This window comes from Cyanistes caeruleus, chromosome 13 (genome assembly GCF_971803275.1).
Source record: "Cyanistes caeruleus chromosome 13, bCyaCae1.hap1.1, whole genome shotgun sequence".
NCBI classification, from domain to species: Eukaryota; Metazoa; Chordata; class Aves; order Passeriformes; family Paridae; genus Cyanistes; species Cyanistes caeruleus.
Genome location: NC_141713.1, coordinates 6,163,424 through 6,178,231, shown reverse-complemented (window position 1 = coordinate 6,178,231; position 14,808 = coordinate 6,163,424). Strand labels below are relative to the sequence as shown.

The following is a 14,808-nucleotide window of genomic DNA, read 5'->3' as shown; positions in this document are numbered from 1 at the left end:
CCACCTCTTCACCTTTCCTGCAGCCGGTGGGAGCCAGCAGGAGGTGGTGATGGTTGTGTGGACAGGGAGCTGAGTGGCAGGAAAGTGATGTCTTTCCATGGTAAATGAACAAAGCTGGGAATGAGAGACCAAGGGCTGAGTGGGAGTGCATGCATCCCTCCACTGCTGTGGGCACGCTGTCAGCCAGAGAGAATGGGCAGTGCTGGGTGACTCCAGCAGGTTTTGCTGCAGAACAAAGCCATCTAGGTAGGAAACAGCCTCCCTCCACCCTAAATGTGCATTTTTGAGGTTACATCAACTGATAGGAGTCAGAGAAAGCCCACTGAAGCAAGGAGCTTTGCCCACCAGGTGTGAGCATGGAACCTTTATCCCAAGCCCCTGAGAGCCACTACCTCAGGTGTGCAGGAGGATGCAGCATCCCCAGTCTGTACCAGGATGCCTTTGGTTCCCACAGGCTGGGGTCTCTTTAAGGGCAGGTCACAGAGCCCACGAATTACAATATTCCAGTAATTAATCCCTTTACACTGGCCTGCCCGGCCCTCCACGCAGCGGGAAATGTGGGACAAGCAGGGTTTTGAGATTATCTCGTGCTTTGCAAAGCCATTCCCTTTGTGCTTTTAGAAAGAGCTTGCTCCTGCACAGGCAGGGGGCTGAGAGTGACTTTCCAGGCCAGATGCTGTCCCATGACCACAGCAGCACTCCCAGGACCATGGCAGGTGGGGTCTGTGCTGTGCCTTCCCCCACACACCCCAAAACCTGTGGTTTGTGATGGTCACTGAACCACCCAGTTGCTGACAGAGATCCCATTTAGCTCCCTGATCCCTTCCTCCTCAGGGATGTAGTTACTTGATGCAAGGACAACGTTGTGCAACAATTTCCCAAACTGATCAGCTTTTTGCCCACCAAAGCTGTCCCTTAGGATGGTGCAAGGTGGAGGAGGTATTTCTCTGACCACGTGCTTTGCTGAAGGTGTGCTGCTCCTTAGGAGCACAGTGAATAATCTTCTACACTCTTTAATTTTGTGGAAATGCCAAGGCAGGAGCAACCTGGCTCCAGGGGACCCAGCAGATACCAGTGATAACTCCATAGCTGAATAAAGCAGTTTTCTCTGCTACACCAGGGGTTTGCCCACGGTTGGGAAGTGCTGTGTGAGTCACTGCTGATGGTTCCTGCTCTGATAGCCAGCCCCGCTGTGGGAGATGCTGCTTTTCCTTCTCCTGTCTCACCTACCCAGCTCACCTTTGCCTGGCATATTTTGGCAGCTCTCCAAAATAAGTTTCCTCATGTCTTCAGCCCCTGGTGCAGCTGAGGTTTCGGAGCAGAATTACTTGGTGTTCTTTATTCCACATGCTCTTTTTCCTCAGCCCTTGACTGTGCTGAACCTGCTCTTACTCCCCAGTGAGCTGTACCTGAGATGCCTCTTGCTGCACCTTGGTGAGACTGGCAAGCCTCGCAGTGTCTCCCTTGGTGCCTTATTTCCAGCCAGGAGGGCTTCTCCTGGGAGTTACTGTCTCCAGTTAATTCATTACAGGGATTGAGATGATGCTTCACCAGTTTTACCCTGCCAACAACACAGGTTTCCTCATGTTTCAGGATCCAGTTGCTTCTGGGAAGCAACTTGAAACACCAAGGGACAGCTCTTTATTAGTGAAATACTGACAGCCTGTAGCCCTGTCTTTGCAATTTGGTTTCTGTGCACTTTGCATGACTCAGAGCATCTCCGTGCCACCATCTCTCTGCAGATGTGGTACCTGCTGCTGCTCCTTCCCTTTGCTCTAATGGAAAACTGCATTATCAGTCTTGGGCCTTACTAGTGATAAAATCTCATCACAAAATGTCAGATCTAATACTTGCCTCTGTCCCAATCCTTTCCTCAGCTCTGGGAAAACGTTCTTTGACAGGACAAAGTAGGATTTGGCAAATTGTTCTATTTGAAAAGATGGGGAGGAAAATGTTTCTGGTTTCTCAGTGCAGCCCACTTTGCTGCCTTTTTTTATTTTGCTGCCTTTTTAGGAGGCAGGGAGACTGATGAAGGGAGTAGAGCAGGTAAACTAAAAATTATTAGCTGTTTTCAAACTAAGATGTAACTGTACTCTAAAAGGACACAAGCTGGAAGGAAGTGTTTGATAGTTAACCAAAGTGTTTGAATTGTCCCAAGAGTTGCTTTTTAAAAAAGTCTCTTCTTGAAGTATTTCTAAGAACTGCCATAATTTAGTAAGAATTAAAAAAAAACCCAAACTCTGATTAAAAATAAAAACACCAACAGGTTTCAGTACCTGTACTGATCACTGTTTTTATTGGCATCAGTGGGAGTTTCCCAAGAGCCTGGTGGAGCCAGGATAGGGCCTTTGATCTGTTTGCTCCTGGTATCAGTGTCCTCTGTCTCCATCAAATCTGACTGATATAAAAGTTAGGGGGAAACATGGGAAAAGACCAAGCAAATAGTATTAAAGCTAGCCACAAATTTAGCATGTTTTAATTCTTAGCAGCAACCCCAGAACTGGGAAAAGGGCTTTTGCAAGACCTCCTTCTCTACTAAGCAGCAGCTTTGTGGTTGCAGGACAAGGTGGGTGATGTTGAAAGTGTTCTCCTGATATCAGGAGTGGTAGCATTTGTGCAGGATTTCTCAAAAGAGGAAGGATGTCTTAAGCTAATTCAAACTTGCCTAATTTCCTCTTGCGTCCTCAATTCCACACAAATGTTCAACCACAGGCTCTATCCCAGTTGCTTAATTAGCTGACTTTCTGTGCCCATCAGCATGCTCCATTGATCCTTGAGCAAGGTCCTGCTCTGTACAGACTCTGGACTATCCATTGTGACAGTCCATGCCTTGGGTTTTTCTACAATCTGCTAGATTTGTGAATTAAAGTGTAAAATACTATTACTGCAACCCTAGGATTTTGTTGGAGTTTCAAAAAAAGATAAAAAAGGGCGTGGGGTGAACCAGTTGTTTCCTTGACTTTAGAACAAACTACAGAAAAAAAGAAAACACAATTAACGTGGTTTTTTTTTAAGCTAGCCTAGAGGTGAATAATAATTTAATAGCTTTTGTAAGATGTTAAATAGGTGTTTCAGTGGATGCTCTATCCCACATTGCCCTCTAGTGAGGACATGGCAGAGCAAATCGTGCCTTCCTGCAGCCACTAGGATATGAAATGTGGTATTTTAGTAACTGAGGACAGGGCTTGTTTCTGACATAGTGGTTTTGAGATGCAGTAGTGTGGGGATGGGCAGGTTCATCTGTCACCTGTGCCTGCACTGGCTGCTTTCTCAATGTTTGCCTTTTGCTGAGATAATTCTCTCTGCAAGCATCTCCCTGCTGCTGCTGGACCACCAGCCACAGGTCTCTGCTCTCTTCTGCTTCTGGAAAAGGGGAAAACATTTCCTGTTTGCTTTTGGTGAAGGATGATCTTTTTCCATGTTCTTTGTCTTGCACTTTGCTCCATGAAACAAACACCAGCTCTTTGGTTTTCCCAGTACACACATGGTCAGAGCAACTCTGTGGTTTGGAGATCGTCACAGGACAAACTTCCACCCTTCCTCAACCCAACACTGATGCATCCAAAGGTGTTGCCTGGAGGGTAGAAATGGCTGTCCCTTGTCCTTCTGCATGAGCAGCTCCATTTGTCATTGCTCCAGCTGATATGGGGTCCAGCTTGTGCTTGACCATATTTACATAGAAAATCGTAATTTATGTTCAGTTTCCAAAGGTATTTGAATGCTGTCTCCTTCATCACAGGAGTAGCCATGGCAATCTCTGCTACAGGCTGTCTCCTTCAACTCTGTGCCTGAAAACAATTCTAAAAAAGTTTGTCCTAGAGCAGGGAAGGGGCACGGACTGAGTGTACGTGGCAGAAATGTGGGTGCTGACAGTGCCCTGTGTCAGTGCCACCCTCCCTGGGGCTGTAGGAGCCCAGGAACACCATCATGTTTCAGGAGTGAGGATGAGCAGCAGTCACCCAGCCTGCTCCACCTGGCACTTGGGGCTGAACGACAAACACCAATGCCATCTAGTGACCAAAAAAAAATGTGACATGGATATTTTATAAAATCCTGTTGGAAACTGTATAGCTGCAAGTGGGGCTAGGAGGGAAGGGAGATGGGGCTTGAGGTGTGCTGGGAAAAGAAATCCCTTTTTTCTGCTCTCCCAGCATTTCACATGCCATGAAATGCTTCTGCAGGTAGCCAGGGGTCTCCCCTGTGAGGCTTCACAGATCCCCAAAGGCAAGGCACAGACTTGCTAAGCAGCTCTGTGGTTGGAGGGGCAGAAATGTCCCAGTGTTCTGCTGGACCATGGAGCACAAACCCAGCTCAGCAGGACAAGGTGGCTGCAGGAGAGGAGATGATGGCTGGTCCACTCATGACATGGGACATCACAGGCAGAGACCTTGGCACTTAATTTTACCACAGGCTGTGACACAGTGCCATTGCTGGCAGAGACTGGGCAGGGGCTGGCAGCTCCTGCTGCTGCCCTGACAGCAGTGACCCCTCACTGCAGCTCATACAACCTCCTTTCCTCCCACCACCTTCGTCTGTCCCTCGTGCTGCTGAAGGTGAGAGGCTTTAACACACCGGGTTTGTGTGAGCAGCTGGCTGGAGGCACCTCTGCTTTGCCCCTGGTCATCAATCCAGCCACGTCCCAGTGCCAGCAACCTGGAGGAGTTAGTTTGCACCCTGCATGTTTAAAATGAAGCTGAAGTTGCTTCTGACCATTCTGGTTTATTCTGCTTGGCTAAGCCGTTGTTGGCAGATGTGGTTTCCCTTGCTTGGGGACGGCGGTCTGGGAATTTTTTTGCAGCTCTGATAATTTCTCCAGCTCCTGAGAAATGCGCAGAGAGGGAACTTGGGAATTAAAAAGTTTCCAGATAAGGAACTTGAGGGCTGAGATAGCTGTGATGAAGTGCATTATAAATGCACTGAGATGCCAGGCAACACCCTCAGAGAGATTAGGAGAGCCAGCAAAGAGCCCAGATGCAAATGGGCTCCTTCGTGGGCCACCTGTGAGGTGCAGTGACACCAGGACTGGTGCTGGCACGTCTCTGCTGATGTGCCCCCCTCACCAGGCACATGGGTCCATCAGCAGTGCCTTCCCCAGAGGGAACAAGCAGGCTCCTGCTCTGCTGCACACTGCTCAGTCTGCACCCTTCAGAAAGCCATTTACAAGGGTCCTTGGGGGACTTCTTGTTGTTTTTCCCAAATGTGAAAGTACCTAATACGTTCTTATTGTCTAATTTACAAATGTTTTGTATATCTTTGCTGCTTCTTTTTCTGGATTATCCTTGTGTCCCCCCGCCTTTCTGCCCTGGATAATTGAGAGCTGGCGCTGTGCCTGTAGCGTTCCTGTTTCAGGGCCAAAATGGGAGTGAAAATAAATGCTTCTAAATACTGTATTGAAACAAATAAGTAATTTACTCGTAATAGCTCTTCTCCTGGCATTACACTGGCAATTTCATGCAGGTTTTGCAGAAAGAACAAGCGGTTGTGAGAGGCTGGAAGATCCACACAGCATGAATATTTGCCGTGTGTGTCTGATGGGGAGAAGGGCTTCACAGATTAGGAAAAGTGCTCCTACTTCTGTAAAGGGACTTTATCCAACAGTCTGTGACAACACTAGTTTCATATATTTGCTGTCCCTAATGTCTGAAAATTCTGTCTACCAAGATTTTAGGTGGTGGTGGCAAGAGTTGCCCGTAAGGAGAAGGCAGGTCTGCTTTACCTTGTGCTGTTGAGTAAGACATCTTTTAGAGCATCCAGCCGACCAAAACACAGCATATGTCCACACTGTCTTCTCAGCTCAATAGAAATCCTTCAGCATTATCACACCTCCATCTGTTCATTTTCCTGAAGAGATATGGAAAGCAAAACACATTTAAGGGTGCTCTTTTGCCTGGAGCATTCAACACAGAGACTGCCTCTATCTATTTGGTATCACTAAGGTAATACCATCTTACAGCAGACAAGCAGAACAACTTGCAATGAATAACCAGAGCTCAGTACTAATCTTCTCTTTCTTCTCTCCTTGTAGGGATCCTGTTTACGATGCTGGTATTTGGACCAGCCTGTGGATTTATCTTGGGCTCCTTCTGTACCAAAATCTATGTGGATGCTGTCTTCATTGACACAAGTAAGGAGAACTGTGGTTTGGTTTCAAATCAAATTCGCTAAATTTTTATCATCAGGACAAAAATGTTGATGCTCACAATCAGGAAACTGGCTGTCATTCCATCTTCACTGCCTCTTTCATAAGGGTTTTGAGGCTGGGATTCAAAAGGTTTCAGCTCTGTTCTGATAAGTAACAGATTTATAATGGTTAAAATTTGTTCCCTTCTGTGTTTTCTGCTATGAGATGATTTTCATCCCAGCCCTTAAAGGACACCTTGCACTGTCATGCCAGAGGAGCTGTGTCCAGAGCACGGGGTGATATCTGGAGAGCTGCCACCCCAGGGTGTGGTGGAGCCAGGTTCTGATGGAGGCACACCAGTAAGATCCACGCCCAGCACCTTCTGCCCTGCTTGGATGGGCAGCATCAGTCCCACAGCATTAGTGCTTTTCTCCAAAACATTAAATAAATATTGCTCACCTTCACTCGGGTTAAAGCAGATTGTTTGCAAATTGTCCTTTTGTTCCTTTAGACCAAATTCTGGTTTATTGGTGCCTGCGCTATGTGTTCTTGGCCATGAGAGGGCAACATGTACCAGGCTGTTCTCTGCTGCTCCCCGGCCCTCTGGCTGCACACGGCAAACCCGATGTTCTTTCCTTTCCCTCAGTTGTTCAGATGCTTTTTCCACCGTTCTCAGCTCCATCGGACCCCACAGACCCTTATGCAGGGGTTTTGTCCCTTAGAGGGTGCATTTCAGCCCTGTGATGGTGCAAATGTGTTGTCACAGAACGCATTAGGATGGAGTTGAACCTCGCAGGACTCAGAACAGAATTGTTGAGAGAACAATTGTTCTCAGATCTCTGCAAGATCTGAGGACAGATCTGCAAATCTGCACAGAAAAGTGCAGATTTTTTGCCTTTTTTTGATCTCACAAGCAGATGGCAGCTGAGGAAATGTAAATAATATCAAATGACAAAGAAGTATCTTTTGGGATGGCTGAAACATTTGGCTGCAGTTTGGTCAAACACCACATGGCCCCTTTTCATTCCTTGGCTTTACCAAAGCCTCACTTGGCAGAGGAGCTGTTTGAAACCTGTTAGATATTTGACCATTTAGTATAATTTATACTAAAATATGAATGTACAGAAGAAAATATTTTATCTCCCTGTAGGTAAAGCTGTGGAACTCCTCACCATAAGGTGCTAAAAATCTCCAAATGGATTTTAAAGCAATAGGACAAGTTTATATATGAAAAAAATGAACATAACTCCAAAGCTAGCTCAGCCCCTGAGTCACAAGAATAATATATGCTGACTTTATTCTTACAGGCTTTCTGGGTAGCTGCAGCTGGTTACCATCAGAGGCAAGACGCTGACCTAGCTAAAAAGTTAATTGGGTGTCTTCTGGCCATTTTTAACATAAGGCATTGCTCAGTATTTACAGCTCCAAAAGCCCCAGACAGATACAGAGCCACAGTGAAGACCTGAGGAAGATTGCTGCTGAGAAGCCTGGAAGGGCTGTGGCTCAGCCACTTTACAGGGAGGCTGCAGCGCTCCCAGCTCCAGCTGGCTTTGGCCATGGTCAGTCACTGACCTGCAAAAGCTGGGGCACACATGGCCTCTGTTTATTTTTGCATGGGAAAGAGTTTCCCCTTTGCATCTGGCTCTGCCTTACAGCTGGAGGTGGCACAAGAACAAGCTCTGGGGGGTTGAGCCTTGTCCTTCCTCCTGTTCTGGGCAGGTGTGGGATGCCAGGGCATGCTGCTGCACTGCCTGCCACCCAGCAGCTATTTTAGGAAGGGAATATGAAGAAGACTCTGATTTGCCTGACTCTTCACAATGTTGTGCTCCCAAGAACCTGAAAAAAATGTACTTCAGGCAGGAAGAAATAACAGCAGAGGAATCCAGTCCCTCCACAACACTATTTTTCAAACTTTATCTGTATTTGAGGGCTACGTGTTGTTTTCCCCAAGGAAAAAAAGAGTTTCCTTCTGTCTCTGCTTGAGAGACAACTTGATTGCCTCACTTGAGACAGATTTTTCAGAGTGTCACCAGACAGTCACCATGAACAGAGGAACTTGTTATTCCAGCCATGTGGACCTGAGTCTCCTCCAGGAATCAGCTCCAGCACTGGGCACCCTTGTAGCTGTGGTAGCAAGGCAGCTGTTAGGAAAACAGTTTTTCCGCTCCTGCTGTTTATTTTTATTTCCCCACATGGACTCCAGACCCTTCTTAGGCCTTGCCTCTGCTCAGCTGTGGCCTAGAGGATACTCTAACCTTTTATTTTGTTCTTCCTTTTCTGATTACTTTGGTACTTTCCTGAGCCCATTTGATGCTGTGGGTGGGTTTCTTTTCCAATATTTAGGACTGTTTCACCCTCCACACAGTCAGAGGTGCCCCTAAAGCCCAAATGCCAATCTCTCTTCTGCTGAAAAGGGCCGAGAATTCAAAGCAGAGGGAGCATTGAGCTCCTGGGAAAGCAGGGTGGTAAGCAGGTTGGCGGTGCAGTGTCCTTCTCTGTGCCAGGGGATGTGTCAGGTGAGTGGGACACACTGGGACAGGGATGTCCAAAACCTCCGTGCCAGCACAGGGGACACTGGTACACAGCAGCTTCCTGGAGCTAGCAGAGCCAAAAACGCTAGGGAGAAGCTCTGACTGCAGGGTGTTGCCAACGTTGGGTGTACCATTTAGACAGAAGAGATGGGAGCTGGTCCTGACGATCCCTTGGATGTGGAGGACACATCCAAGAGTGTGTGAGACACTGGTGGCTCACACACTGCAGCTCCCACCTTGTGTCCTGTGCCCCTCACCAGGGGTCCCCGTGACCGCCTTGCAGCCCACGGGATCATTCACGCCGTTGTCTCCCCCTCCCCACGGCCAAGCCCCTGACCCATCTTTGCTCCCCCCACAGGTAAGCTGGACATAACCCCGGACGACCCTCGGTGGATCGGAGCGTGGTGGGGAGGCTTCCTGCTCTGTGGTGCCTTACTCTTCTTCTCGTCCCTGCCCATGTTCGGCTTCCCGCAGTCGCTGCCGCCGCGGCCCGAGCGCGCCGGGGAGAGCGAGCAGGCCATGCTCCCCGACAGGGACTACGAGCGGCCCAAGCCCAGCAACGGGGTCCTGCGGCACCCCCTGGATGGGGACAGCAGCACCACCTGCTTCCAGCAGCTGCGAGGTGAGACACGCGGCGTGCTGGCCATGAGGCCCGGCACCAGGCCCTCTGTCCCGCCAAAAGTCACCCGGGAAATCTGTAACCTGATGTTTTCAGTCCCTAGCTTCTAATTAATTATCTCTGGCATTGTCTGCATCTGAATGAGAGACTTTGTTCTGCTTGAAAGCTTTGGGTTTCTTTTTTTTTTTAAGCTGCAAAGCTTCAGATATGCATGATAGTCCTAAGGAGTTGGCAAAAAAAAATGAAAGGGAGCGCAGCTGCCAGAGCAATTTGTGAACTTCTCTCCAGTGTACTGTCCTCCTCCCCTCTGCTTCTCAAAACAGAGTGAGCCAGCAAGAGCACTTAAAAGAAATTGGGAGCTCCCAGCACCTGAGCTTCAGCTTGGTGCAATCCCAGATGCAAAGCAATGAGTGCTGGGCATCACCACAGCCTTTAAACTGAAATGGGAAGAGGGAGATACCAGCCCAGAATAGCTGCAAAATGGCAGGGCAGAGCATGATTTGTTGCAAATTAGAGAGAAAGCCTCACATCATGTCCTGCAGTGATGGAAATGGAGGAGGCTCTAATTAAAGTCAGCTGAGGATCCAGCATTTTGTGGGAAAATGTGAGTAGATATCCTTTCTCTAGGCTGTACTGGAAAACCCTTCATCTGAGAGGGTGTTTCTGTAGCACTGGGGGCTGCTTCCCACACCCTGTTGCTGTGGCAGAGCGAGTTTCATTACTGCCTGATGCATTTAGATAAATGAGGACAAAATCACTTACTCCCTGTGCAGTCACCTTAATTGGGAGTTGAATGAAGTACGGGTGGGAAGGGAAAAGAGACTTTGGGGAAAAAAGTGTTGTCTAAATATATAAAAATGCCTTGAATAGTAGATGTGGTTGTTCATTAAGGGAAGGTCAAAGATGTGAAATTTTGACTTGATGAGGAAATTCAGAAGGAAGGTAAAGGGATAAGTTATTTGAAACTCGGTCAGTAAAATTAATTTCTTCATCCTTTCATCCTTGTTGCAAGGATTTTTTCTCTTGAATGGACTTTTCCCATTATATGTCCATTTGGATAGTGCTGTGGCTTTTGTTGTGTACACATCAAAGTGTCTGCTTCTGGCCACTGAGCTTCTGGAGTGGGCACTGGAAACATTTGCAGGTTTTCATATAGAAAAATGAAAGAAAATGACATATCCCTGCTGCATGGAGGGGCAGCAGTTCAGCCTGAGGATGGTGCTGAGCATCTTGCACACAGGGAGGCCATGGGGGGTTCACTGAGCATCTGTTGCTCATTGAAGTAAAGAAATTAAACTGCCACATCCATATGCTTCAAGTATTGATTACATTAGGAGGCACCACAGGCCTCCACGTTAGGCCCTCACTGCAGGTAACCCCATTTCTGAGCAGTCAGTATTCCAGGAGCCTCTTTGTAGATGGACTTTGAAATAAAATTTACGTCACATCAAATAAGGCAAGGAACGACCTTTTTAGTTATTCCTTTGAGGCTGTCACAGACGACATGGTGTTGGTAGCTGACATCTCCTTTCAAGTCCCTTGCCACTGTTGTCACAGTCAGAATGTGGTCAAGAGTCGTGCTGCTGAAGTGAGGCAAGCACACCTCATCATTCCTGATGAGCAGGGTTTCAGGTGATGGTTTAATCTTTCTCTGGGTATACATTACTTTGCTAGCAGCTGAAATATCTGTATGCATTCCTGTGTGGCAGGTCTTAGTCTCCTTAATATATTTGTTGATTCTCCTTTGGAGAACGTTAAGACTGTTTGGGCTTTTTCCTAGAATAAAAAAAAAAAGGCTCTTAATTATATACAGAGGTTCAAAATATGTATGTGCATGCATAGTCATGTTCTTCTGTCCTAATGTGACCTTGGATTTTGCATGAATTTGTGACACTGAACAGAATCCATGGGATCATAAAATGGCATGAGCTTGAAGGGCCCTTAAAGACCATCCAGTTCCAACCCCTTTGCCATGGGCAGGAACACCTTCACTAGACCATGTTGTTCAGAGCTCCATCCATTCTGGCCCTGAACACTTCCAGGGATGGGACAACCACAGCTGTTCTGGGCAACAGCAGAGAATTTGCCTATACAGGGGGCTGGGACCAGAGATGCTCCCTGGTGCTATGGCCATGACTGACTCATTTTTAGTGAACTTTGTCTCTGCAGCCTGTCCTGGGCAGGGCTGTTCCTGCTGTAAATGCATGTCTGCATGGAGGTGAGGATTGTCCATCTCTTGTGCAAGTGTGGGGAGCAAGAGCTGTTTCTCTGGATTGATTATGCAAACACCCTCTGTATCAATAACACATCCTTAAAGGGTGAACTGCATCTCCTTTTTGGCTACTGAAGGAGCTTTATTATTTTTTACATTTTTTCCCAAGCCTTGCAGTGACTGCCACAAGAGAAGGGACATGGTAGGAGAGGGAGCAGGGCAGTGTCAGCTGGGGACATGCTCTGAGCTGCTGGGTCGTGGCTGTCACCTAGAGATACGGCACAGCTGGCACGTGGGAAGATGCTCCAGACACCACGGGATCTGCTGAAAGTCACTGAGATGGAGGGCTGGCTGAGATTCCTTGGCTTTCTCTAGCCTTAGCACGCAAAAAAAGCCAGGACTAATATAAAAGGAACATGCTCAAAGTATCAATCTTTTACATCTCTGTAAAATTCTAAGCAGGAGGGAGGGCCCAGCTTTTGGGAAACCCTGGCATCTCTTCCTGTGGGGTATTTTCATGCCAGGAAAGAAGCAGTCTTAAGAGCAGCTCTAAACTTGAAATGAAGGTGGTGCCTTTGAACAGCACGAGGTGAAGAGGCAATCAAAGGCAGTGGAGGCAGCGGGGGGCTCTGCACAGGGGCAAAGCAGCTCAGGCAGGAAAGCCTTGGGACAGTCCTGGGAGCTGCTTCCCGCAGCTAAACTGGCACGTGAATGCTGCACCGCTTTGCCTGATTAGTATTGCAGTTCAGCAAAGCAAATCCATTTGGGAGCACAGAGAAGTGAAGGATTAACAGCAGTGGAAGTCTGAATAAATGCTGCCATTGCTCTTTGCTCCTGCCTGGCAGGGTTGAGCCAGCGCTGTGCTCTCCGTGTGGTCTGTGGGAGCACTTTAGGCATGGGCTGGGCAGTCCCTGCTCTTGTGGGGAGCACAGCTTTGCTTTCCCACCTCTGCTCTGACTTGAGCACCTCTGTGCTCCTCGGGGCCAGAGAAGATGCTTGGCTGTGTCAGGGCACCTGTGCCCTCTGCTCGAGTCTGTCCAGCATCCGCCCTCTCACTCTGCCTCTGACACACCACCTGCTCTGGGACGTGCTTGGAAATAGTTCATTAAAACCCCTCTCTTTTTTTTCCACACAGAAATGTCACATCTATTGAATTCAGCGGCCAGTTCTGATGAAATCTGATTTCAGAATGCTTCCTCAGCATGATCTTTAACACCTCTGAAACATTCTGCCCTAAATGCATTCTGTTTTGCAATGATTTAAACCAGAAATTCGTTACGTTCTGCCGCTCTGTCTAGCAAGAGAGATTAAAACCCTAAAAGGATTGAAATTGATATGGAATCCTCCAGGTTTGGAAGGAGAAGCTCATTCACAATGAATTAAACGAAAACTCACTGTGGAATTAAATGAATTTCAGAACTGCAAATTCCCTAGATTTGGAAACATTTTGGTTTCTTTCCAGCTTCATTTTCAAGAGTGTAGGAGAGCTGGGATGTACAGCTGACAGCTGCCTTGTCTTCTGTTCAGTTCCGTCCTGCTCCGTGTACCAATCTGCTGAGTGCCTAGGGAGGGAGCCACTCTGAATCCGGGACTGATCTCCCAAAAAGTGCTCTCTGGGAGCAGACATACAGTGCTAGGGCAGAAGCTCCCAGCTGTGCAGGGAGGGCCTGGACCATGGGGAGCCTGTAATCCTCAGTGGGAGTTCATAGGATTGGGCAGGATTAAAGACTAACAAAAGTAGTTTTTAACTCCTGACTCCTCATGACTGATAGTGACAATCTTTTGGAGAGGGCTCCATCTGTACCTTCATTCACAGCCACAGTGGTGAGGCTTCAGCCCAGGTTTAGGCTTCAATGCCTTCTTAGACTGGGGTCTTGTCCCCCTGCAAACACCTTAAAGGCTTGCTGGGAATCCCAAGTCTTAGGTGAGAAAGTGGTGATCACAAAAGGCATCAGGTCCTGTCTTTGAGTTTCCTTTGGCTTGTGTTTCATGAGGATGCAGATACTGTTGTCAGGTTTTTCTTGGCTGTTTCCAAGTGAGCATCTTCTTCTCTGCAGCATGAAAAAATACAGAAAGGTCTTCAGCCTGCAGGGCCAAAGCTGAGCAGCAACTGAAGGCAGGCAGAGCCTGTCTCCAAAAAATGCTTTTCCATGACTTTTGTGTCACAGGTGAGGGAGGTTTATGTCCTCCTCTCAAGTCAAGTAAAGGTGGTTCCTGCAGGGAAGATGATGTACTAGAAGGACCTGCTTTCCATGCTTGAGTATGTTACTTCTGCTTCAAGCTTGAATCTTGTCAGGAAGGTTTTTTTGATTTATGTGTCATCCTTTTCCCTCATACCCTTCATGATAATTTTGCCAAGGCCACACGGAACTTCAGCATACTAAACTCACCTGGGATATCTTCAGCACCTCTTGCCTTACTCCATATTCTCTTTTACAGGAGCTGCCTCTTTCCAGAACATGTTTTATTCTTGCTGCCTGTGCTGTTTTCCTCATCCCTTTTTTCTCAATCCAGGTGGTGATTTTGCCTTTTGTTTTCTCTTCAGAGAGAGAGGCTTGCTGCTGACATGGGTAGTAGAAAGTCATATTTTGGCTCTATACTACATTTTGCCTTTTCCTCACCACACTGTCCTAGGTGGACTGGGCTGTAAAACTCCCTCTAATTTATTACTTTGCTTTCTGTGTTCTTCATCTTTACTGCAAATTGAAAACATGTCTCTGTAGGGTGCTCCAACCAGAAACAGGGGCCTTGGTGATTGTAATGTTCCAAACAATTCATTTCAAGCACCAACGTGATGATTATAGTTTGTCGTTTCTGGAGAGTAGTTAAACCTCGTGTAATGAGGTTGCCAATTATCCCCGGTACTCCCCGATGTGCAGTGACAAATCAAAGCTACTTGGTGGTACATAAGTGTGTGCATTTGTCAAGCCCCTGGCCTGTCATCCACAAAGGCCCCACAGAGGGAGACAGGGGGGGTGTTTTGATGCCTTGGCAGGGGTGTTGCTTGAGTGTGAAAAGGTGGGAAGTCACGGGGTTGGTGCGGGGTTTTGGAGAGCTTTGGGACATCTCCACCCAGGTCCCTCCCAGCCTGTGGATGATCCTGTGACCGAGGCTGCGCACAGGTGGTCTGAAGAGTTGGAATTTAAGTATTTCAGCAGTGAAAAGAGGTGTTGTGTTCTCCTCAGTGCATCTTGACAGGGCAGTGGGAATTGCTTTCCTGCCGCCGTTTCTGGAGCATATCGGGTGCAGCAGGACGAGGACGGTAAATGAGCTCCTCCTTCTGGGACTGGGAGGCTGAGGCTGTCTATGCCATGTCTGCTGCAGC

The 14,808-nt window shown here is 47.7% G+C and overlaps 1 protein-coding gene across 2 annotated transcripts in view; it reads left to right on the top strand.

Annotated features, from left to right (window-relative positions):
* Positions 1-14,808, top strand: part of SLCO3A1 (solute carrier organic anion transporter family member 3A1) — a 130,914-nt gene that overhangs the window by 95,638 nt on the left and 20,468 nt on the right. For both annotated transcript variants that reach the window (XM_086848313.1, XM_086848312.1), the window contains 2 exons: positions 6,026-6,124; positions 9,011-9,274. In XM_086848313.1, the coding sequence (XP_086704439.1) occupies positions 6,026-6,124; positions 9,011-9,274 (363 nt within the window). The remainder of the gene's footprint in view (positions 1-6,025; positions 6,125-9,010; positions 9,275-14,808) is intronic.